Here is a 25771-nt window from a genome sequence, read left to right on the forward strand (position 1 = left end):
TTGTCTCACTAATACTACTCTCACCAGGCTCCTAGCCCTGTGGATTTTCTCTAAAAGTAGGAAAAATAATTATTCTTTTCTGATTGACTAGCTTCCAGTAAACCCTTCTTTGCCTGTTTAAACTATGAACCAATCATGGATCATTTTGAAAATAAGAAGTATGCTCCAAAGCATTTTTTTTTTAAGTTGAGAATACAAGTCCAGCTTAATTTAAGAATTCCACGCTGGTCTCCATAATAATCAGAATATTAGTTTATATATATCAAGTTTAAGTTCTCATTCCCATTGGAAGTTAGGGCTCGTGTTGGTAAAGTGCAAGGCAGGTCATTTAGCAGGGGTGTGTAACTGTGTCAGCCAGGGGACAATATTTGGCTTTGTGGCCCTGCCTATTTTGTGTCATGCCCGCCCAGCCCCACCCCACACTCCGGGTTTCCTCCTCCTACGTTAGCCTGACGGGTGGAGGGAGAGGCGGTCTTCCTCTCACCGTGTCTCACCTAACTCTGGAGAGTTAGGACTGACTGCCACAGGAGAGCTCAGTCAGAGGACCGACCTGACCGCCTCCCACACCCCATTCCAAACAGGCCTGTTCAGGGGCAGTCAGGTCAGATGAGGTGGGCTAGGAGCTCCTGGTGCCCAGGTCACACTGCCAAGGAGGTTTGCTGAATAAAGTGGTGGGCTCACTTCTCAGTGACTTGCACTGTTCTTGGCTTTGGCCAGGATGACTGTTCTGGGAAGTATGTGTGTGCTCATGTGTTTTTTTTTTTTAACAATAAAAAGTTTTTAATAATTACACAGCTGTACGGTGCTTTCCAGATTTGGATTTCTCAGAATCCAAGGCACTTTTTTTTTTTTTTTGAGGAAGATTAGCTCTGAGCTAACTACTGACAATCCTCCTCTTTTTGCTGAGGAAGACTGGCCCTGAGCTAACATCTGTGCCCATCTTCCTCTACTTTATATGTGGGACGCCTCCCACAGCATAGTGTGCCAAGTGGTGCCATGTCCACACCTGGGATCCGAACCAGCAAGCCCCGGGCCGCCAAAGCAGAACGTGCGCACTTAACCGCTGAGCCGCTGGGCCAGCCCCCAAAGCACTTCTTATGTAGCTTTGAGTAGAATGCAGTAACAGTCTTCGCTTATATGGGTTTAGGTAAGCCTTGATAGCTGTGTTAGTAAAAGATCAGATTTGAAACCTGAAGTTCTTTCTAGTTTGTGTCTTCCTAGAAGCCACGACAGACTCAGAGCTAATAGGACTACAGTCGCTTGGTTTTCTTTTTCCTCTGCATTAGTGTGTCGAGGCTGCTGTGCCTGCCAGTTGCTAAATATCTTCTTAGATAGATGAATAGGTAGATAGATAAACAGACAGTGCACATGTGTTGTACATATGTATGCATATCTGTATATGCTTATCTATGTGTACATATGTGTATGTTCTCACATATGCATCTATAAGACATTTAGTATTTGCGTTCTGTTTATGCAGCATTTAAAGTATTATGAAGGATTTAAAGGAACACTTTTGGGAACATCCTTCCCTTTTACACCCAAAAAATTCATAATATGATCTCTAGAGGTACAAAAAAATTAAAGGAAAAAAAATCAAATGAATTTTGGGAGGGACCTTTCCTCTTGTGTGACCAAATTTCTAATCTATAAATAAAACTCAGAGCCTGGCTTATGCTGCTTGCTCAGAAGAATAACTTCGCCATTCTTTACCACATCTTCAGAGGTCCCGAGCATTCGTTTTACCCAATAAAAGATAAAGCTGCCCTTCAGAGGATATGGATGGTGTGTGCCGTATCTTCCATCCATGTGTGTAAAACTCAGCCCAGCCTCCCAGAACTTGTCCCTGCCCTTCTCTTTCAGCCCGACTCCCGTGGCTCAGCCTTGGTGTGCCTTGCCAGATGCATTTCCGCAAGGCTGGCCCCTGCCCCCGTGTGCTCTTACAGTACCATCTCCGTGGGCAAGAAAGGGGGCAGCTTGAAGGTGTGAGAGTGAATGGGGGGAGGGTGGGGATTTTGAGTTAGAAAAAAAGTGAACTTTTTGGTTCTCAGTAAACTAGATAGAGATTTTTTCAAACTTCACGAAAAGATGCCTTCCAAAGCCAAATATAAGGTTTATTTCTTAATTATCTGTAATTTGGATTATCCATGCCATAATTCCCTGCCATCAGAATAAGTACTCAGGAATTAATGGTAGAGGCGTTTCTGCAGCGTATGTCTGCAGAGTGGGCTCAGTGGGCTCTGCTCAGACGGAGAACCACGGAGAAGTCCGTTTACCTCGGTTGTGGCTGCCTCCGTCCCAGCAGCTGGCCTCAGGACTGATGCCTTTCGTTCAGCCACCAGTTGCTGCTCGTGCCCCTCGAATGGGGCTAACCTGCAGGAAAGAGCTGTCTCTTCTCTACACAGCTCTGTCCACAGGGCAGCATGCACATTGTTGTTTGTCTCCATTTTGATTTTTTGGGGTAGAATAAGGAGTGGCACTTGCTTGTCTTCGTATATTCTTTACTCCTGATTGATAACATAGAACATTTGCTGATTTCACTTGCTCCCCTGGGCCTGCTTGTTGTTTTAAATTAGATTATCAGCTTTTTTGTTGAGTTCATTTTAACATTCCCCCATTTCACACCTAAGAAAATGCAGGTGAGCTAATGCTCTCTAGAAACGGTGCAGGAAACAGGGTTGGCTCCTCCAGAGATCTGGCAGTGTGGTAGGCCTTTCAGAGTAATTTTGGGTCAGTGTTGAAACTTTCTGCTCTCTCTCTAAGGTAGGTAGGATGGAAGTTACTTTTATATTCTTCCCAGCTTCTAAGACATAAATCTTTTTTTAAGAAAATGAGATGTCCCTGAACATTGTCTTGCAGGATCATGAGTGTGATTATTAGTCATTCTCCTCCGGTTCTGTGTCACTGTCGTGGATTGGGGGTGGGAGGTGCCAAGAGGGAGGGTGGGTGGGTACCACTTGTTGGATCTTAGGATAAGGTTGGTTGTGTCCAGAGGTGACTGATACACCTCATAATTTCAGACTGTCTACACGTGACTTGCTCACCTCTTTGAACGAGACTTAACCCAGACCTCTCTCTAAAGATAATTCGTAATAGAGGGCAGAGTGGTCACTTAACATTTCTTACAATGACATGTGCATTGGAATGACTTGTGGACCAAATTCCAAACATTGTCTTTTTTTGGTAATTGTGTCTGAAATTATTTATTTTTTAGAAAACACACCAACTTTTTAAGCCCTATGGCTATGTAAATAAGATGGTTTCTGGAACACAAATGGGCAAATAGTATGTAGAATGTCATTAGAATCATTATATCACTGTCACTGGTCCTGGGGTTGCCAGGCCTTTTCTGATTATCAGATGCAACAAATGACGTCCAATTTTATTGACCAGTTTGGCTTCAACGATGAGAAGTTTGCAGATCAAGATGACATTGGCAAGTGAGTATGTTTTCCTTTTTCCATAGTTGTCTCGTACATGCTGCTCTCCGAGAGACATTTTATATCCTCCTGGACTCTTGGAGCTCCTTCACGTTCGTGAGCTGGGAGAAAGCTGCCCTCTGAGGCGTTCCTTTAGGCCAGCCTGTCCAGGCCTGAGGCACCCAGAGGCCCTGCAGGGATTAGAATGTCACCCCCACAGAGAGGGATTGCCTTTTGCTTGACCTCTGTCGCAGAGGTTTACTCGATGAGTTTAGGGACTCCGGTCGTCGTCCTGCTCTTCTGGGTGTTAGTGTTAGACAGCGCTATGTGACGTAGCTCATCCCTCCGTTAGTCAGGCGGTTGAGCAGCACGGTCCATTTCATCGACGGCACCCCTGGGCCATTTTATTATGGCAGGAACAGCCCTGCCTGACGCGTCTTCTCTTCTCTAGGGGACTCACCATAAGGTAGAGTTGGGTTTTTTTCAGGAACCAGGCAGTCAGAGCACTCATTCTGTCGTCAGGATAAGAGGGCCACAGAAATGGGAATTACTGGTACTGAGAATTAATGAATGGAAGGTGTGTGGGTGATCCACAGAAATGAAAGCAAGTGGGCTAGGATCTGACCTTGGGAAATGAGGTATTTATAAATAAAATGTTTACGAGAGGGGCATTGTAGCTCGCTGAGAAAAGAGTGGTGAATATTGGTCGGCTCCTCTCAGAGTCCTCTCTGGTGATGTTCGTGCATGCCAGTATCTGTTGCGGTCCCTTGCTAGCAGTAGATACTCAATAGCTTGTCGAACCACAGCCAGGGGAGGCTGTGTTTGCTTTACAGCACGTGAGAAGTTTTCTCTTCACTCTCTAATTGTGCCGTACAACGTGCCGTGTTGGCACAGTGGACCAGAGGCAGTACTGTAAACAGCACAGGAGTCGAAGGCTGTCAGCTGCCCTGAGAATCAGCTCATTTAAATCCAGCAAGAGCAAGGACTCTCCACGCAGTGGTTGTGTCTGTACCCTAGGAGCAGTCATGCCGGAACCTGCAGGTTCCCACGTGGCATCTCGGCGTTCGCCTGTCTGGACTGTTAATCAATGTTACTAGTTAGGAATCCACAGTCTCTACAATTTGCACTGAGTACTTGGAATAGTGATGGATTAGAACAGATCTTTTAAGAATGAGAAGATAGCCCCACCTACTCAAAAGTTATGTGCAATAGGCTGTGAATTCTTTTACTCCCTACTTTCTTCCTGATTACACCCCATTGTAGCATAAGATTTGGGGAGTATCTGGAGAAAGCTCAGTGTCTGACAGCTGTTATGTACGTTTCAGCTTTTGACTTGTTTCTTCTTTGCAAATAACCTTTTTCCTGGTTATATAAGTATGGCCGTGGAACTGTGGTTGTAACCATGGATGTTAAAAATATTTTATAAGAAGACTTTGAGGGTGTGTTTATTACGTCTCAAAAGGCTTCCCTGCCAGCCTTCTTGTCCTCTATAAATTCCTTAATACCAAGGGAGGAGGCATCATTTAATGCAGAGGGTTTTTTTCTTATAAAGATTTTAGTGATAGTGTAAATATGTTAAATTTGGAAAATTTCATGACTACTATTTCTGTGAGTCTATGGATAATTAACTATTCCTACACTTACGTTTTGTTTACAGTGTTTCTTTTGATCGGGTATCAGACATCAACTTTACTCTCAGTACAAATGAAAGTGTGAGTATTAATGTTTCCTGTCTCGAGCAACAAGGCGTATGGAGAAATGGAGAGGTGGGAACTGGATCTGTCGGTCTGCATATGGGTGCCATGTGCTGGGACCCCCCGCGCTTTAGGAAGCTTCATCTTAGATTGGTGTCTCTGCACCACTTACATGACCCGCCCAGCTCCTGCGGGCCTGTGAGTTTGCATGTGAGTCAAGCTGGGTTAAGATGTGACAGGGCTAATAAAACCAGCGTCACTTGGGATGGCAGTGTAGACACTGAGCTTCAGAGACTGCACTTTACTCCAGCTTGCTCCATTTTATGTCTGCTGTATGTCACCAGGAGAGAAACCAGGCAGTTCTGAAAAGCAAATAAGCCACATCAACAAATAACATAGGATTAGTGTCATTTGGATGGGCACAGTCTCGATTTTTATGTTGTTTAGCATGAGAGACCACAGGTTTATTAGCTGAGGTGGTAAGGTAGAAACTATTGACTGGACCGCTGATGCTCTTGGTCCGTTCCTTAGCTGGCCTGGTAAGCGCGAGGGCGTGCGGGCTGCTGTTGCTCTGAGGGCGCGTCTGGGACCCATCGCAGGCGGGTGAGCAGGGCGGCTCTCGGGCTTCCACTGCTGCTCTGATTAGACGAAAGCAAGTCCAGGAGGACAGTCTTGGCTTCTCGCATGCTCATTTTGAATGCAGTCCTTTAGGGAAACTTTGTTGTTACTTACAGAAGCTGGCGTTAGATGCTTACATTTTATTTTGGTGTATGTGATAGGCACCATTTTTTAAAGGAAATGGAAGAATGCAATTTACAGTGGTAACTTTTGGAGAAAATAACTTGATTTTAAAATATGTTTTCTTTCTCTCTCCGCGTTTTTATTTAGGGAAATATTGCCTTGTTTGAAGCATGTTGTAAGGAAAGAATACAGCAGTTTGATGATGGAGGCTCTGACGAGGAAGACATCTGGGAGGAAAAGCACATTGCATTTGCGCCAGAATCCCAAAGACGCTCCAGGTGAGAGGGAGTCTGTTACAGCAGTGATGATACCCCATGCAGGAGCAGAGGGCTCTTAGGAGACAGACTTATTTGACCTAGAGACCGGTACTTTTCCATGATCAGAAATGCCCGTGTTCGTTGGTGTGAGCTGGGACCAAACCCCTGTCTGCAGTGTGCCAGGAGCATGGACGAGTCAAGGTGATCTGCTTGAAAACGCTGAAAGTGTTTAGACCCAGTTCACGCAACCTTGTGAGGCAGCCTCTTCCAAGTGGGAGACGATGCTGAGAAATGTAGTCACACAGTGCGCTGAATGAATGTTCCCTTACCAGGAATAACAGCTGCGGCTCAGTTATGTACCGTTTCTTAGGAAAGACTAAAAATGTCCCCAAGGAGGGGAAAAGATGTTTCTGAAAGTTAATCTCACTTGGGGAGACAGAGTCATGTCAGTTGATGCCCATCAGGATCAGGTCAGTCTTTTTTTCCCCGTAATTTTTTTTAAGTCACTCTATTACAAGAACCTAAATAAATTTGCTTCCTTACACAGGGAGTTCTTGCTATCTGAATATTCATTATCAGAATCTTCATAGTTAAGGGAAAAGCAGCTTAACTTTTGTTTTTATTTCATTTATTTTTAATAAGTAATGTTTTCACATGGCATACAATTGAAAGAAAAGAGAGTATATAGTGAAAAGTAAAACTCCGTTGGCACCCCCCCCCCCCCCCCCCCGCCTCCACCGCCTCCTAGGCATCCATTCCTCTTGCTGGATGGAGCACACCGGCGTCGCCTGTTCTCTCATGTGCCGGCAGTTATGTTGTATCTCCTAGGAATGCTTATTGCTTCAGGTCACAGAAGAGCCAACAGTGACTTAAACCAGTAAAGGTGTATTTGTCTCACAGTCCGGAGCTGTTAAGGTCATTAAACCCAGCTTCTTTTATTCCCACTCTGTCATCTTCTGCATGTTGGTTTGTCACCTTGTGATCCAAAGATAGCTGCCGCAGCTCCAGGACCAGGCAATGAGAGACAGATACCTTCGTAGGGATTTTTCTCTTTTTTTTAAAGATTAAGCCCCAGTCAAACTTGTTTGTCACCGTGCGCTCTGAAATTTTGGTCCTCGTGTTGAGGGAATTCACTAAATAGCCATTGCCTACTACCGTTTGTCCTCTGGAGGCAGACTCTTCTCACACGTTACAGCCATGCAGTGCGTCCTAACAGAACACCATCTGTCTAGAGGTAGAGAATTAGTGTGGCAATGAGGACAGTGTCCTGAAGGAGATGACAGTTGACACCCAGAGGGAACACAGTATGATGAGAGAAGGCCATTTTTTATTATTTAGCACCTCTTTTGAGATATAGTTGACATATAATAAACTGCATTTATTTAAATTATACAAATGGTAAGTTTTGATGTTTGTCTGTATCCATGAAATCCTCATCCCAATCAAGATCATGAAATTATCCGTCACCTGCAAAAGTTTCCTCTTGCTATCTTGTAATACCTTCCACCATCTGCTTTCTCTTCTTCCAGAATGATTTGTGTTTTCTAGAGTTTTCTGTAAATGAAATCACACATTGTATGCTCCTTTGTCAAGCTTCTTTCATTCAGCCTGATTATTTTGAGAGGCATCCCTACTGTGTCCTGTGTCAGTAGTCCATCCCTCTGTGTCACTGAGTAGTGGTCCATTGAATGGATACACTACAGCTTGTTTATTCATTTCTCTGTTGGTGGACATTTGGGCTGTTTCCAGTTTTTTGGCTATGATTGACTTGAAAATACACTGTTATGAGTTAACGATGTATACTATATACCCTGAAACCACCACTAAATAAAGTGAAGAGTTATGGTTAATAAGCAAACAAAGGAAATTAAATCATAAAAAATCTAAAAGAAGGCAAAAATAAAAAGCAGCTGAGACAAACAGAAAACTATAGCAAGATGATAGTATTAAACCTAAGCAACCACGTCAGTAATCATTTAAATGATATTAAATAAATGATCCAAAAACCCCAATTAAAACACGTAGATTGTCATATTGGATGAAAAATAAGGTAAAACTTATGCTACCTATGAGAAATAATTTAATCGTAGAGACACAAACATGTTAAAAGAAAAAGTAGAGGGTCTATATTAATAGTAAAGTAAATTTCAAAGGGAAGGTCATAAAAGGTTAATTAAGAGGACAGTTCTAAATGTCTATATAGCTAATAACAGAGCTTCAAGATACATGGAACAAAAACTGATAGAACTGCCAAGAGAAGTAGACAGATCCATAATTATAATCAAATATTTGAACACTCCTCTCAGTAATTGATAAAAACAATAGGCAGAAATCAGTAAAGATATAGAACATTGAATACTGTCAACCAGCTTGACCCTACGGGACATTGATGAAACACTCCACCCAACAACAGCGGATTCCCGATTCTTCTCAAGTGTACATGGAATATTTACCAAGAGACACCATATTTGGGCCATAAAGCAAGTCTCAGGAAATTTCAAAGGTTTCATGTCATACAAAGTATGTTCTCTGACCCCAGTGGAATTAAATTAGAAATCAATAACAGAAAGATCTCTAGAAATTCTCCAAATCTGTGGAAAATAAGTAATCCATGAGTTAAAGAAGAAATCAAAGGGCACACTACACGGTATTTTGAATTGAAGGAAAATGAAAGCACAGTGTATCAGAATTTGGGGATGCAGCTAAAGCAGTACCTCAAGGGTCATTTTTAGCATTAGTATACTGCTCACATTGAAAAAAAGAAACATCTTGAATCAGTGACCTCAGTTTCCACGTTCCAATTAGAATGAAATACAAAACAGAAAAACAGTAGAAATCATTGTAAGCAAAAGCTCTTCTTTAAGAAGATTAATAAAATTGATAAACCTCTAAAAAAATGATCAAGAAAAAGAAAATATAAATTACTAATATCAGGAATGAGAGAGGTGACATCACTACAGATTCTACAGATACTAAAAAGGTACTAAGGGAATATTATGAACAACTCTATGCCCATAACTCTGACTACTTGGATGATCTTTGAAAGACACAAACTACCAAAGCTCAAGCACTAAAAGATAACCTGAATAGTCCTGTATCTATTAAAGAAGTTGAATTTTTAGTTTAAAATTTCCCACATACACACAAAAAAACCTCCAGGGCCGAATGGCTTCTCTGGTGAATTCTACCAAACATTTCAGGCAGAAATTATGCCAGTTCTCTACAAAAGCTTCCAGAAAATTCAAAAAGTGGGAACAGTACCCATCTCATTCTGAGGCCACATTAGTGTAACCTGATACAAAAGCTAACATTACATTACGAGAAAAGAAAAATGCACATTTATTTATTCTCATGCACATAGATGCAAAAACGCCTTTAAAATTTTTAGCAAATAAATGCAACAGTAATACATCATTGACCAAGCAAGGTTTATTCTAAGTATACAGACTTGGTTTAACATTGGAAAAATCAATAAGCGTACAGCTTGAATCCAACATCTGTTTCTGATAAGAATTCTCAGCAAAGTGGAGATAGAAGGGAATTTCTCCAACTTGATTAAAATTTCCACAATAAACCTGTGGTTAGCATTATACTGAAAGCATTATAGTGAAAGCCTGATCTCCAGCCAGGATCAGGAGTGAGAGGCAACGTCTCCTCCCGCCACTGCTTTGCGGTGTTGAGCTGAAGGTTCTAGCTGCTGCACTAAGTCAACAAGAAGAAATAAAGTGCGTCTGGATCGGGAAGGAAGAGCAAAACTGTATCCACAGACCACATAGCTGCCAATTTAGAAAACTGGTTGGAACCTACAAAGACAGTTAAGTGAGTTTAGCAAAACTGCACGATGTAAGATCAATATAATTGTATTTCTGCATGCTGCAACAAATAATTGGAATCGAAATTACTAAACAGTGGTATTCATAGTAGCATCAAAATATTAAATATGTAATTAACAACTAGAAGGACCGGCAGCTAAGATATACAGCTATGTACCTGGGGGGGATTTCGGGAGACAAAGCAGGAAAAAAAAAAATCAAATATGACAAAAGATGTGCAAGACCTGTGCACTGAAAATTACAAAACAGGTGAGAGAAGTTAATACTTGATCATTGTTTATGAATTGGAAGACTCAAATATTGTTAAGATTGCAGTTCTCCCTAGATTGATGTGGATTCAGTGGAGTCCCTAACAAAATTATGACAGGTTTTTTGGTAGCTATTGACAAGTTGATTCTTTAATTCATATGAAAATGCCAAGGACTTAGAATAGGGAAGATAACTTTCATAAAGGACAGAATTGGAGGACTAATCCTATCTGATTTCAAGATAGAGTGTTTAAGACAGCGTGGTAGTTAAGACTGAGAATATTTGATCAGAGGGACGGAGTAGATAGCCCATAAATAGGTGTAGACACGGATTTTTGATGGAGGTGCAAAAGAAATTCAGTAGAGAAAGGATAGTCTTTTGAACAAATTGTGCTGGAACAGATGGACATCTGTTTGCAAAAAAATGAAGTCAATCCATATTTCTTACCACATATACACATTAACTCAAAATGGATCTGAGACCTAAATGTAAAACATAAAACTATAAAACTTACACTAGAAAATCTTTGTGACTGGGTTAGGCAAAGATTTGTAAGATGCAAAAGCAGTTCGCGTGAAAGAAACATTTTGATGTTAGATTGCATCAAAATTAAACACTTCTCTTCAAAAGACGCTATCAGGAGAACAAAAGGACAAAGCGTACACTAGGAGAAAGCGTTTGTGAATCATTTCTCTGATAAAGGACTTCTATGTAGAGTATATGAAGAACTCTGTAAAAGAAAAAAGACAGCAGCCCAATTTTTTACATATAATAAAGATGTGGAAAGACATTTCAGAAAAGAAGATACGTGGGTGGTAAATAAGTGGAAAAAAGCTCGGTCTCGCTGGTCCTCAGGGAGACGCACATTCACAGCACATGAGCTGGCCGCACTCCTATCAGAAGGCAGGCGTGTAGACTGATCCGCATCTTCAAGCAAAGGCCAAGTGGAGGGCGGCCGATGGCCTCGAGGACGAGGTGGCACACTCACGAGCAGAGTCTGGACAAGGTGACAGCCAGGCAGGCAGGGTCCAGTTGAAGTGCAATATGAATTTTTTGTTGTTGGATGACCTTTAGAATTTTCTAGATTTAGCTGATGCCTGACATCCAGCATTAAATATTCTGATCCTTTTTCCCTTAGCTCGGGGAGTACCGATAGTGAGGAAAGCACAGACTCTGAAGAAGAAGATGGAGCCAAACAAGACCTGTTCGAGCCCAGCAGTGCCAGCACGGAAGACAAGATGGAGGTGGACTTGAATGAACGTAAGTTCCCTTATTCCGCCGTGCCAGTTGCTGTGTGTTGGAAATACGTACTTTAAAAATAGGCAGACTGGTCTGCAGTATCCGAGACGGTTTCTGAAGGAACACTTAAGTTGAAACACATGTTGTCATTCGCGTCTCTGTGGAGGTTTGTTTCAGGGCCCGGGCCGGAGGGGAGGAGCGGGGAGAGCTCTGATGGCAGGCCTCCCTTTCCCGTGTGGACCGCTGTGAGTCTGGCTGCAGAGCCTGGCTGCCGTCGCAGACGGGAGGGACCAGGGACTGTGGGGCGGTGAGGGAATCTTGTGATGTGTAAAGTCCTGAGTGCGCTAAAGTGGAGGAAACACCGCGAAGCTTCAACAGTTTTAAATGGGTTCTTCAGAGTTTATCTGTGAGTCTTGCAAACCTAAAGCTTGTCCTGCCGAGTGCTTGTTTGTGTCCTCTACTTGCTCAGGAGACTTAACATTGGCTGGCCTTTTAAAGACACTGTTCACTTCTGAAAGCCCGGGAAGATTTTCGTGTGACAGAGCACCTGTCAGCTGACACTGCTTCCTGTTCCCAGGAAGGCCTTTATGTACACAGTTCTAGAGGCCAAAACCCAGCTCTGGAGGTCAGGGTCCACCTCGCCGTAACCTCACAGCTGCCCGTGACCCTAGCAGCAATCCAGCAAATGCCCACATGTTACAGATCCAAACTGAGAGCCACAGAAGAAAAGAGATTTATCCTGTATCCTGTCACTCCTTTTCCAGCTCGCCCTCTTCAGGAGGAAGAAATGGGCTTTTCTCTGTGTGGTTCAGTTCAAAGCCACCTTTATCCAGTTTCTTCTGTGTGCCAGGTGCTGGGACAGACTCCGCCTCCAGGAGCTTAGAGCTGCTGAGGAGATGGAGAGATGTACGGTACAGTGTAATGAGAACAGTGCTGCAGGAGGAGAGCCGCTCCCCCTGGCGTCTGCAGAGGCCTCCCAGAGAATGTGGTGCTTAAGGACAAGTAGGGATTAGTCAGTGCGAAAGAGAAAAGCACTAATCTGAAGGCACAGAGACCCACAGCTGTTTAATCGGGCATAGAAGGCCAGAGGCCAGAACAAGAGTTTATTCTGAAGGCTGTAATCCTCCCCCTGAGGATTTTACTGAGAATAACATTGTTGACTGTTTCAAGATGATCGATCGCTCATGGCAAGTGTGAAAGCTGGATTAGAAAGCCCACGCTGGAGACAGGAAAACCGTTAAGACCCTCCCTGTCACACGTAAGAGATGATGAGGGCTCCTGAGGACAGACCAGGCAGCAGGGGGCGAGACGAGACGCAGGCCCCGATGTTTCGCTTGGAGAGAGCGCGTGTCTGGGTGCTTTCAAGTGTACGCTTCAGTAGCGTTGAGTGTGTTCACGTTGTCGTGCAACAGATCTCTAGAACCATTTCATCTCGCAAACTGAGGCTGTACTTGGTGAGCAGCAGCTCCCCATTCCCCTTCCGCCAGCCCCTGGCACCCATCGTTCTACCTTCTGCTTCTAGGAATTTGATGACTCTAGGGACCTCATGTAAGTGGAGTCAGAGTATTTGTCATTTTGTGACCGGCTTATTTCACTTCACATAATGTCCTTAAGGTTCATCCATGTTGTAGCATGTCACAGGATTTCCTTCTTTTTTTAAGGCTGCATGGTGTTTCGGAATCTGAGAGTCTTTGAGGTAGCTAGGTGGGTGATAAATGACTTGAGAGAGACTGCACACTTGGTATCACTTACTGCATGCCAGTGTCATTGTGACTCTAGAACTGGGTGTGGGGACAGGGACAAATGGGGCTGCGGGGCAGCCCGGATGAAGGTCACATTCACCCTTACTGTCACGGAGCGCGGCCCGACAGGCCTCAGCATGCTGACTGCTCCTCTGGAAGGACTCCTTGGCATTGCGGGATCTCCAGAGGTCAAGGGTGGAGGATGCCCTTTTCCCGGGGCTCTGGGCTGCGTCATCCTCTGACTTTGAAAGCCTTTGCCATCCCCACCAATCTCTATGGCATCTTTCAGAGGTTTTCTGGACCGTTTAGAAGAGCTTCTAATGTCAGGCTGATTCTGGGGAGCTGGTCTGAGAAAGACTATCCCAGAGTGATGACAATGGGAAAGTCATTTTTGTGTGACCTAGTTTACTTATAAAGTGGAACTTCGATTGGGATGGAATGATTCCAGAGCTTTGCATATGGTGGGCGGGCAAAAATAACTGTCAAGGTGACTTTTCTGAGCCTTCAGGGGCGTTTTTCAGACATTCGGGTATCATCCCTTTGCGGTATCGGTGGAGCCCTGCCACACTCACACAGATCAAAGGGCACAGATCAAAGGGCACAGGTGTGGAGCAGCAAACCTGCATTCGGTCCCTGCTGCGTGCAGGCCCCTGCGTGATCCCTGCAGGACCTCGCTAGGTAGACGGGCCGTCTCTGAATCGAACAGATGAGGAAACCCCGGCTTGGGGAAGTTGACTAGCTTGCCGAAGACACAGTGAGGCCCGTCTTTGAGATGGGTACGTTTCTGCTGCGCACTGGCGCTCCTCAGCCCTCTCCCTCGGGTGCCCAGAGCTGGCAGACCCTCAGCGTAGCATTCCTTCCTTGTCCAGAGGGCCCAGTTGTGATAGAAAATACCCCTGCTTGGCCCCAGCAAGAATTTGGGGATTCAGCCTGAGTACCGTGAAGGAAGAGCGTCGTGTGCGGTGACGGCAGATACACAGACCTGGTTTCATCTGAAGGGGCACACCTCTCAGGAGGTGACGGGGTAGATGCACACTGGCCGGCAGGCGGCGTGGTGCGAGGGCCCCACAGACAGGAAGCGGCATGCGCCTGGCGGACCTGCCACTCCGCCCTCTGAAATCAGTCCTGTGTCTGCGGGACTTAAAAAGTAAGTAAGAACTCTTCCTTTCTACTCTCCAGACTTCACTTCTGACACCAGACGTGTGGGTTTTCCCACACAGACCAATTCTCCAACACTAGCTGGGTGTCCTGCAGTTCAGTTCGGACACTGTCTGCCTGGAGTGAGAGTTAGAGCCCAGAGGGTAGGGGCTCAGGCCCACAAGACTGCCCCTACTTCAGATGCCAGTCACAAGGCCCAGCCTCCGGTACATCTGACCAACTGCCTATAAATGGGGGGTTCCCATGATGTCTTTGGGTTCCATTATTTGCCAGAACAGCTCACAGAATTCAGAAGAGCACTTTACTTCCTGTTACCAGTTTATTGCAAAGGATATTTTGAAGGACACAGGTGAACAGCCAGGTAAAGAGATAAATAGGACAAGATCCAGAAGGGTCCCGAGCACGGGAGCTTCTGTCCCCGTGCAGTTTGTGATGCACCGCCTGCTGTTTGCAGCCCAGAAGCTCTGCACCCCTGCAGTTTGGATTTTTCATGAAGCCTCGTTATGTAGGCATGACTGATTCAATCATTGGCCATTAGTGATTAACTCAACTTCCAGCTCCTCTACCTTCCTAGAAGATTGGGGGAGGAGAAGATTGGGGCTGAAAGTTCCAATCCTCTAATCCTCTGATGGTTCCCCTGGCAACCAGCCCCCAACCTGAGGCTCCCCTGGAGCTCCAGCCATGGGCCATCTCATTAGCATACAAGAAAAAACTCACCACTTCAGAGATTCCAAGGGTTTTGGAGGGAGCGGAGACCAAATATTTGTATTTCCCGTTATGTCACAGGCAGCCTTCCTGTTGGTGCTAACAGCAGCAGACTGCAGGAAGGCCACTGACAGTATGAAATGGGCCAGATGGGGACTGGGAGGCCAATTTACTGCAGTTAAATAGCCAACATACTCTTTTTGTTTTTCACTTAATAAACTTTTTATTTTGGAATAATTTTAGATTTACAGAAAAGTTGGAAATAGTCTACAGGGAGTGGCTATATACACTTCACCCATCTCCCTCCCAGTGTTAATATAACCTTGGTGCATTTGTCAAAACTAAGAAATTAACATTAACATATTCTTTTATATGTAGCTTTCCATCCTTGTGTGATGTTTCTCTTGCGCAAACAATCTTCGAAGTGGGAATTGCTAAGCGATCAAAGGGAACATCCAGCTTTATAATAGGATAGCTGTTGTCAAATTGCCCTCCAAGCGACTGAGCCATTCCCATTCTGGCAGTAGCACATTAGGATCTCCTTTTCCCCACAGCTCCGGTCTTTTTTATCATTGCAAATCTGTTTTTGAAAAATATCTTGTGTTGTGTTTCACTGCCGAAGTATTCTCAAAATGGAATTCCTCTCCTCTTTTTAGCACCCAACTGGTCAGCTAATTTTGATGTCCCCATGGAGACAACCCACGGTGCTCCCTTAGATTCGGTGGGATCTGACGTCTGGAGCACGGAGGAGCCAATGCCAACCAAAGAGACGGGCTGGGCTTCTTTCTCCGAGTTCACGTCTTCCCTGAGGTGAGCAGCTGTGCACCCACTCTCTGAGCCTTTTTACAGGAGAACCGGGGGGCTGTGTGTGTGCTGTCGACACTCCTGGTCACCCTGATTGACTTCCAAGTTGACTGTAATGTCTTAAACAGGATTAAACACACTGCTGTGAGTTACAGGAGAAAGAGTCACCGTCCTCCTTCCTTTCGTCCAGGATGAACTGGGAAAGGAGGAGAGGGTGAAGAGAGCCTGGGAGGACGCGGCCCCAGGGAGGGAATTAGCAGGATGCTGCCGAAGAGGCAGCCCCAAGGGCCCCATCCAAGCTGTCAGGACAGAATGGAGAATAGGAAGGAGGTGAAGCCGAAGAACTGACGGGTGCCTCTGTGGAGCAGAAAAACGCAAACTGGATGTGGGATTTAATAGATAACAGGAACTCGAATTTCACTTGTAGCTCGTCTAGTGCAGTCAATTAAGGGGTGTGACAGCTGTGGCTGTCAGTCTTGTTATTTGTATTATTCTTGATGACAGCACCCTGTCATTTTGTAATTTTCCTGAATTATGTGGCAGCGTTTGAGTATTAACCATGGATTTCATGTCCCATTAAGCTTAGTTTGATTTGGTTAACATGGTTTTGTCTACTGAAAAAAATTAGTGTCCATCACTCCATTTGAAAGACTTTGTTGTCTTCCTGCTCTAACAAGTGATGTTTTTAAACAGTCGCTGGTAATGGAAAAGCTGGGAAGACACACTGTTTCGGGCTAGCAGTTCTCATCCTAGACGGACCGAAGAGGCGGTTAGAACCTATGTTGCCTATAGCAGTACGCAGTTTATTCAGAGGTCGAGGGGAGATGGGTGGGCGTGTCTCCACAGCATGATGAACTGTGTCACCGCCTCTTCCCCAGTACAGGACAGGGAAGTCTCCATGTCTTGCTTTTCTCTCTCTTTTATAACTGGAGGATAGGAGTCCTTGGTTACTGAGAATGTGGTTGAAGTAGCTTGCTTCCCTTTACCCCTTGTACACAGGTCATGTTTTGTCATTAAATATCATTAAGAGGGCCAGGTCCTCTGGACAGTTTGACTCAAGGTAAGTAACGATTTTTGTAAAAATGGCACTGTGGATACGGCTGGTCCTGTACAGTGTATGCGGCTGCTGTCCCAGCCCTGGGAGCCTGGTGATTATGGTGAGCATGAGAGGCCAGGGGGATATTGAACCTGTCTAGAAACCTCAGAGAAATCCCTGTGTTCCTGCCCTGCTGATTTAGCAGAATATTGACCTGCCTGCCCTCATCTGCCACTTCAGGCCGCTGTCCACACTGAGATCCATGTGCCCTTGCAGTCTGTAACCAACTGCTGATGTGTCTCCGCAGTGGAACTCGAACTGATTTTCAAAGGTTTTTTGTGAATAATGTTAACTGAGGGTTACTTCCCACTGCTAACATCTCAATTTTCTCTTTTCTAAAAGTACAAAAGACTCTTTAAGGAGTAATTCTCCAGTGGAAATGGAAACCAGCACTGAACCGATGGACCCTCTGACTCCCACTGTGGCTGCGCTGGCAGTGCAGCCAGAAGGTGGGTGCGGAGAGGACCAGGGTGCACGGTCTGTAGGCTGGTCATTTTGTTGTTGTTTAAGCTTTAACCTAATGCTTAGTTTTCTAGATCTGAAAAGTTGTCTTTGTGCATATACCAGGTTTATAAAACCAGTCTTGACTCGAGGGCTCAAAGGACCCAGGAAAATGAGATAGTGGGTCTGCTGTCCACAGGGTAACTGAAGAAATTATATATTCATTCCAGAACCACAGCATGTTGATTCTAGAAGGAATAAGGGATCTAAGTTACCAGTTATTCAGTCTCATCAATGTATAGAGAAGAAACAGGCCCAGAGAGGAAGAATGTCTTAGCCTGCAGTACCAGGGTGAATAAGACTGGAATCAGTCTGTGTGTGCGTTCCAAGCCCGGCCTGCACCCCGTTCTTTGTCCCCTGGAGTTCGCTTCGCTGGAGCTTGTGTGCCTGTCTGGGCATGTTTCATGCACTGGGGCTCTTTATTTTCTTCTCACCTTTCTGAACAGATGAAATGGTCAAGGGAATGCAGTGGGTTGTCTTTTTATTCAGAATGCGCACGTTGTTCCTTGCGTAGGCCCTGACTGTTTTCAACCTGATGATTAGGGCTTTGGGAGGCGGGGGAGAGGAAGGAGCTGAGTGAAGGGGGTGTGAAGGGTAGTATGTGAAGGGAACAGAGACGTGAGTCCTTAGAAAAAGAAACTCAAGCAGAGGGCACAAGAACCGAGAAGCAGGGAAAAGTCATAAAACTAGTAAGTAAGATTTTTGTCATTCTAAAAATTTTATATAGATGACCTCGTTTTATCTATCAACAGTTCTACAGGTGGGTTCAATTATCCCCATTTTGGGAATAAGAAAACTCAGGCACAGGGTCGGAACCTTGGGTGATGGTTATGCACCTGGGAAGTGGTGAGGCGGGGGTTTGAGTTCAGGAAGTCTGACTTCAGAGCCCAAGCTCATAACCAGTATACCATGTGGCTCCCTCTTATAGAACAAAGAAATAATCCACAAGCAACCACAGAAAGCAGCTGAAAAAGAAACAAAGAATAGGACCCAAGTGGGACAACTGCAGGGGAGAAGGATGAATGAGAACGGTATAGTGGGTGAAGTGTAAACTAGGCACTTGTGGGTTGTCGTGGGTGGAGGCCAGAATACGTAACTGCCTGCTCTGCCCTCTGCTGTGCACTGGAAAACCTTACGAACAGGAGAGCGCTGGGAGGAGGCTGGGTGTGTGTAGACACAGAGCTGGGAAGGCTGTGGGGCACCTGGTGCCCCTGCTGAAGAACACCCCTGGAATGTCACTCTTAGGGCTGTTTGTGAGGAAGACTCGCCCTGAGCTAACGTCTGCTGCCAGTCTTCCTCTTTTTGTATGTGAGCCACCACCACAGCATGGCCACTGAGACGAGTGGTGTAGGTCCACGCCTGGGAACCAAACCTGGGCTGCTGATATGGAGTGCACCAAACTTAGCCACTAGGCCACCAGGGCTGGCCCTCTAGTGGCATTTTTAAGAAGGCTGTGCCCGTCAAGAATCAGAACTACACTAGGATATCATCTTACACCTGTTAGAATGGCAGAAATAACCAACACAAAAAGTGACAGATGTTGGAGAGGTTGTGGAGAAAAAGGAACCCTCATACACTGTTGGTGGGGATGCAAACTGGTGCAGCCACTATGGAAAACAGTATGGAGATTTCTCAAAAAATTAAAAATAGAAATACCACATGACCCAGCCATCCCACTACTGGGTATCCATCCAAAGAACTTGAAATCAGCAATTCCAAAAGTCCCACGCACCCCTATGTTCATCACAGCATTATTTACAATAGCCAAGACGTGGAAGCAACCTAAGTGCCCATCAACTGATGATTGGATAAAGAAGATATGGTATATATACACAATGGAATACTACTCAGCCATAAAAACGGATAAAATCGTCCCATTCACAACAAAATGGATGGACCTTGAGGGTATTATGTTAAGCGAAATAAGCCAGATAGAGAAAGATGAACTCTGTATGACTCCACTCACAGGTGGAAGTTAAACATGTGGACAAAGAGAACTGATTGGTGGTTACCAGGGGAAAGGGGGGTCGGGGGAGGGCACAAAGGGTGAAGTGGTGCACCTACAACACGACTGACAATAATGTACAACTGAAATTTCACGAGGTTGTAAACTATCATAATCTTAATAAAATGTAAAAAAAAAAAAAAAAAAGAATCAGCCCAGGCAACAAGAAACAAATTGTCTCGTGCTTTTGTTCCTTCTTCAAGTGGTAGATGTAACTTGGGGTGGACAGATCTGCACAGAAGAGGGGTGGTGGTTCGTTTGGTTTTGGTGTGCGTGACCATCAGCTGTGTGTTCTTTTCAGCGCCAGGCAGTATGGCCATGGAAGCCAGCTCTGACGGAGAGGAGGATGCAGAAAGTGCAGACAAGGTAACTGAGACAGTGATGAATGGCGGCATGAAGGAAACTCTCAGCCTCACTGTCGACGCCAAGACAGAGACTGCGGTCTTCAAAAGGTAACCAGGGGCTGGATCGCACTGGCAGCTTCAGGTTGTTGGGAGGGTTGTGGGGAAAGGACTCAAAGGCTAATGTCTTTAATCTGACTCAGATTCAGATTCAGATTCAGATGTGGGTGCAGACGTTAGCCTGGCGTCTCTCTAATATCTCCATTGAACTCGTTAAATCTTGATGGAGAGGTGGAGTTTGGGTCCCGAGTGCCTTTCTCTCTCTCTCTTTCTCTCTACTTTTGTCGTGTTCAGAAGACTGTAGTGTAAGTCTAGTGGATTCAGAATACATGAGTGTAAAAAAGTGACAGATCTTCCGCCATGTTAGAAATTGACTCGTGTACAGGCTACGGAGCTTCGCCCATCAAAACCAAAGGTTTGGGATCATACAGATCGTTTTCTCCAGACATAAAGCAGTCGTTAGAATTCAGTAGTAAAATGATTGCTTTTAAAAAAAAATTGGAAGTTAACTTCACCTCTAAACTCATGGGCCAAAAAAGGGATTGTGATGGAAATCAAAAACTTAAAACTGAAAGTAATGAAAAAATTTCTGTCAAAACTTACAGGCTGCAACCAAATCAGTGCTTAGAGCTTTGGTCTCCATCTATAGCTTCCGAACCCATTACGAGGTCTCTACAAAACAAAGCATGAGAGAGAAAAATTAATCGTAGGGTAGTTTCATGGGTGGGTGTGTATGCACAAAGCCTTAAAGTTAAAAGCCAGCAAACCAAATCCAGCAATGTATTTTTAAGTCATGACCAAGGATGTATGTGAGGATATTATAACATTGTAAAAATTAATGAAGGTAATTCACAGACTGATATAAGAATAAAAACCATTTGGGCCTTCAGTAAAGGGAGAGAAGGATTTGATAAAAATTTGTTCATGACCTTTTAGCAACCTAGGAATAGAAAGTAGCTACCTGAAACTGAAAAAAATCTCTAGCAGACTTTATTCTTAACAGTGAAGCGTTAGAAATATTGCCTTCAAAGACGTGAGCCAGTCTGTCAGACCTCCAGTTACTGCTTCTCTTCAGCGCTGTGCTGGGGGTCTCAGCAAATGCCTCATAAAATAAAAATAAATAAAAGGTATAAAGATTTGAAAGAAATAAAATTATTATTATTTGTTTGTAGGTTGTGATTTTCCACATAAAAAGTTCCAACTGAAGCTATTGACAGGTATTAGAATTACTAGGAAAGTTTACTGGATACGCACACTGATTATTTACATCCTATACACCAATACAAGATGCCCTAGGTGTGCTCCCTTTTTAAAAATTAACATGTTAAACCTTGTCTATAAGGTAACTAAGATTGAAAGATAAAGACCTAAATACATAGGGAGAGATGCCATGTTAGAATGGGACAGTATCTTTCGTGTTTCTTAACAAATTAATCTATAAAATGAATGCATTTCTCATCAAAATCCCAGTGGGGTTTTTCATGGAAATCGAGAAGCCAATTGTGATATTCAGAAAGAAGACCAGAGAGAGTCAGAAATAGCCAAGATCATTTTGAAGAAGAAAGGGAGGGAGGTTTCACCGTATTAGATATCAAGACTTCTCATTAAAGCTGCTCTTGTTGAGATGATGTGGCCTTGGCCCAGAGTTATACAGATAAGCCCCCTGCACTTACATGAGCTTGCTACATGTTAGAATGACATAATTTGGTGAGGAAAGAACATACTAATAAATAGTGATTATCCGCTTTGGAGAAAAATAAAATTACATCTTTATCTCAACATAAGTATGAAAGGCAAAACTACGACTTTTGGAAGATAACATGAGAGAGTATTCTCAGAATTTGGGGGTAAAAGATTTTTTAGTTATAAAAAAGCCACACCGTAAAGGAGAAGATTGATAAATTTGGCTTTATTTAATTTCTAGTGTTTCTAAAAGACACAATAAAATTAAAAGACAAAACCATCACCACCAAGAAAGATTCAGTAGCAGGATAGAGGAAGAACCTAGTATTGGTAAGAGAGAGACACACAGTCTGACAATTTTAAAAACGGACAAAAGATACAAACAAGCCGTTATCTGTGGAGGAAAGCAAGGAGCAGACCAACTCCACGGCGGGTGTTGGTGGTGATGCAGTGCTGTTTCATGCACACTCATCTACTAATTCCCATCTTAAGTTGTTACAGAGGATAGAAAAAGTGTAAAAACTGCCTGGATCTTTTTATAAGGCAGTGAAATCTTAATTCCAAAACTATATAAGGATAATTATAGAAAATGATCAGCTCATGTCACTTACAAGCAAACTAAATGCAAAAATTCTGTTAAAGATATTTGCTAACTGAATCCCATAGCATATTAGAAGCAATACATCATGGTCTGTTAGAGTTTATCGTTTATCCCTGGACTGCAAGGATGGTTCAGTGTCAGAAAAATCTGTCCGTGCAATTCACTATATATTAATAGACCGGAAGAAAAGCCTTTGATGTTTGTGATGAAGCTTTTGATAAAGTTCCATATCTATATATGATTAAAACTCTGAGCAAAGCGGGAACAGAAGTGAATTTCCATAACTTGATAAAAGTGAAATACCAAAATACTGCAGCAGAAATTAAGCTGAATGGGGAAATTTTAGATGCATTCACTTCAAGGTAACGAACAAATAAGGTTGTCCCTTGTCACTCCCACTGTGTAGCGGTCCCGGGCATTGTCCTGAGGAAAGACGAAGAAAAAGCTATAGGTAAAGATCAGACAGGAAGTGATAAAGCTGTAATTATTAACAGAGCAGAATGATCACGTGCAGCCAAGTGAGGAGCAAACTTCTGTAAGTAAGGAGAGGTCAGCAAGGCTGCTGGGTAAGAGATTAAGTTTAAAAATCAGCAGTCTTTCTCGACATCATTAATAAGCAACTGGGATGCATAATAAAAGGCAAAGTGCCAGTCACAAAATACATGAAACTAAATTATTTAGGAGTTGTCTTGACCCGGGTATCTATAGAGAAGAATTGAAAGTGCTAATAAAAGCAGCCCGGAAGATGGGGACAAGAGGAGGCCGTCATGCCCTGCGGTGGGCTGGCTCAGTGCCTCAGGGACATGCGCCATCACCAATTCCTCCTTCAGTTGAATGCAGGCCCAATCGAAATTCAAGTTGGATTTTTAAAAGGCGCTTGGTAAACACACTCTAGAATGTTTATGGAATAATAAAGATTCTTAAATTACTTAGAGAACTGTAAGGAAGATTAAATAAGTGATTTGTCCTGGCAGATATTTGGTCATATGGCGAAGTCCCAATAGCTAAAACAGTGTGACATTGGAATACAGATAGTTAAAGGGCCATGTGATGGAGGAGAGTGCTCATTAGCAAGGTGAGGGCTTATTGCGGGGAGCGAGGGGCTGGCTCAGGACGGGGAGCAAGAGGACTGGGCCTCCCTGATCCACAAGGGAAGGAGTCCAGGTGGACGGCAGGCGACTGCGAGGGGCAGAGCGGGTGTGCAGTGCTCCGTGTGCAGACGCTGTGCTCTGAACGTCCACATGAGTTAACTCCTGATTTCTCTCAAGGTAAGACAGGTGCTGTGGGTGTCAGCCCACTGACCAGATGAGAAATGAGCTGCTAGGTTTAAGGCGTGCAGCCAAGCCCCAGGTAGGTAGAAGCAAATGCATCAGATCTTCCCAACCTGTGGGCAGAAAAGGACCTCTTGTGCAAAACAAAGCACAACACCTTCAAAAGCGTAAATCATAATACAAAGAATAGATCGGATTGCATCAGAGTTAAGAATTTATGGTTGATAAAGCACTGTAGACAAAATTAAGAGGCAGATGGCAAATAGGGAAAAGCATATAGTATCTACATCAAGAAGAAATTAACATTTAATATTCAAGGAATTATAAACAATGAGGAAAAGATAGAAAACCCAAGTCAGAAGGTGGGCGAAAGATAACAGCAGGCAGTTTACAGACAAACCCAAAAAGGCTAAAAGAGTAAGAAGAGGTGCTCAAAAGCCCTTTGTTGTCAGATACCTCTTATTACACTAGCAGGGTAGAAAGTAGATAAAGCTGAGTGTTGGTGGGGCTGTGGGGCTGCAGGCACCCAGTTTCCCTGCTCGTGGGGAATGCAGACTGGGGCACTTGTTCTGGAGCGTCATAGGGGCTTCCTTGTAGATGGAAAGATGACCAGCACTGTCCACTCCTGGGATTAGCGCCTTGAGAAATGCCCACACAGGTCCACTGGCGTCACAGACAGCGGTCGCAGCAGCGTTGTGCCTGGAGGCATGGAAGGGAGAGGGCAGCGCGGCGCTGGTCGCTGTGAGAGCCGGTAGAATTAGGAGGGCCCTGCGTAGGGTACTGCGCCGTGGTCCACAGGGACAGCGGGGTCCTCCGGACGGTGCTGCGTTACAGAGACAACGCAGCGAGGCTACGATTCAGTGCCAACTATACGATTCCGAATCCACCTATATAATGACTGTACATTTTACAAAAATGAAAGTAATGTGTGTTAAACCTATCAGGGTGGTGCTTTGGTGAGCAGGGAGTAGAGAATGGGGACCAAGAGGAGTAAAGAACCGGGTAACTTAGACTGCCAACAAATCTTTAAACTGTAGTTCATTTTCCTCCTTTTAAATTGCCCAGACCCATCTGAAAGCCACCCGAGAAATATCCTAAGATTAGGTTTTTCATAAGCCGATCCAGGACAGGGCCCAGCTCCCAAAGGGAACCTCTAGCTGCCCTTAGGTCACTTTAATGCCCTCTTGATTGTGCCAACGTGGGAAATCCAGACAGAATAGGCAAAAGTCTGTTTCCAGCCTGCACACAGTTGAAAGCATTCACTACTTGTCTTTTGTCGCCAAGAGCGGGGTAAGGGGAAAATAATCCTTTCCTGTTTGATGTCCCCAAGCCCTCGGACCCCTCAGGATCAGTGTTGACCTGTTCTGGCCGCTGTTCTTGGCTCTCTTCCCTCCTGGTGTTTGTACTTCTCAGTGTTGTTGGAGGGCAGCTGGAGAGGCTCAGGCCTGGCTCAGGCCACGTGGCGTGCTGCTCACATGTCATCAGCCATCAGCTCGTGGGGGTCTGTCCTACTGACTGCTGAGATGGTGGGCGGAGCCCTGGAAGCAAAATGCTTTAACTCAAGACTCATTCCTTCAAACAGGTTCATTTGACACCTTCACCGACTCTGCAGTTTTGCTTATGTGCAGTCGTGGACATATTATTCCCCAAAATTCCTCATTTCTAGGAGTATTCTGAAACTCTTGTACATTTCTTTTTCTGTTTTGCACACTTGGCCTCAGAGTGTTGAGATCCTATCGGTACGTACAGTGCTGTGGGCCGTTCGTTACCAGACACCAGCTGCGTTCCATCGTCCCTCTTGGTTCCTACTTGTCTGTGATCCTCTCCTTTCGTGATTTCCCAGTCACTGTCTGTGGTCCCTGTCATCCCTCACCTGAGCATGCTCAGCCTCAGGGCTTTGACTCCATGGCAACCATGACTCCCAGAGCCATTTGCATGTGTCCTCATCCTCCACTCTGCGCTGGTACCTGGGTGTCTAATGCCGCCTGTCCTCCTTTTTCCCGCAGTGAGGAAGGAAAACTGTCTACCTCTCAAGATGCTGCTTGTAAAGATGTGGAGGAGAGCCCTGAGACGGCAGAGGCGAAGTCTGCGGCCCCCCGGGCCCCCAGCAGTAGTCCGGAGCGGAGGTAACCACCCAGCGCCTCGCCCTGCGCGGACCTTGGCTCCTGTCTCCTGGGAGCTGGGAGTGAAGTTGGCACCTGGGCCGTGGGAGACACAGTAGCCCTTTCTCAGTCCTTATATAATCGGGGTGATTGAGCTGAGAACTTAGAAATAACAGTTTATCTGCTTTACCCTAGAAGCCAAAAACTGACTGGTTTTTGGAAATTCAGTAACATCACTAGCTCTTTAAGGAATTACTCGGAATGGAAGGG

The 25771-nt window shown here is 44.6% G+C and overlaps 1 protein-coding gene across 50 annotated transcripts in view; it reads left to right on the forward strand.

Annotated features, from left to right (window-relative positions):
• The window catches only part of PPP6R3 (protein phosphatase 6 regulatory subunit 3), a 140780-nt gene that overhangs the window by 109684 nt on the left and 5325 nt on the right, over positions 1-25771 (forward strand). For 16 of the 50 annotated variants that reach the window (XM_023653807.2, XM_070228508.1, XM_070228518.1 and 13 more), the window contains 9 exons: positions 3343-3440; positions 5077-5131; positions 6002-6132; positions 11332-11453; positions 15694-15847; positions 17280-17386; positions 19745-19895; positions 25121-25138; positions 25406-25525. In XM_023653807.2, the coding sequence (XP_023509575.1) occupies positions 3343-3440; positions 5077-5131; positions 6002-6132; positions 11332-11453; positions 15694-15847; positions 17280-17386; positions 19745-19895; positions 25121-25138; positions 25406-25525 (956 nt within the window). 50 annotated transcript variants of the gene reach the window in all.

The sequence above is a fragment of the Equus caballus genome, chromosome 12 (genome assembly GCF_041296265.1).
Source record: "Equus caballus isolate H_3958 breed thoroughbred chromosome 12, TB-T2T, whole genome shotgun sequence".
Lineage (NCBI taxonomy): Eukaryota > Metazoa > Chordata > Mammalia > Perissodactyla > Equidae > Equus > Equus caballus.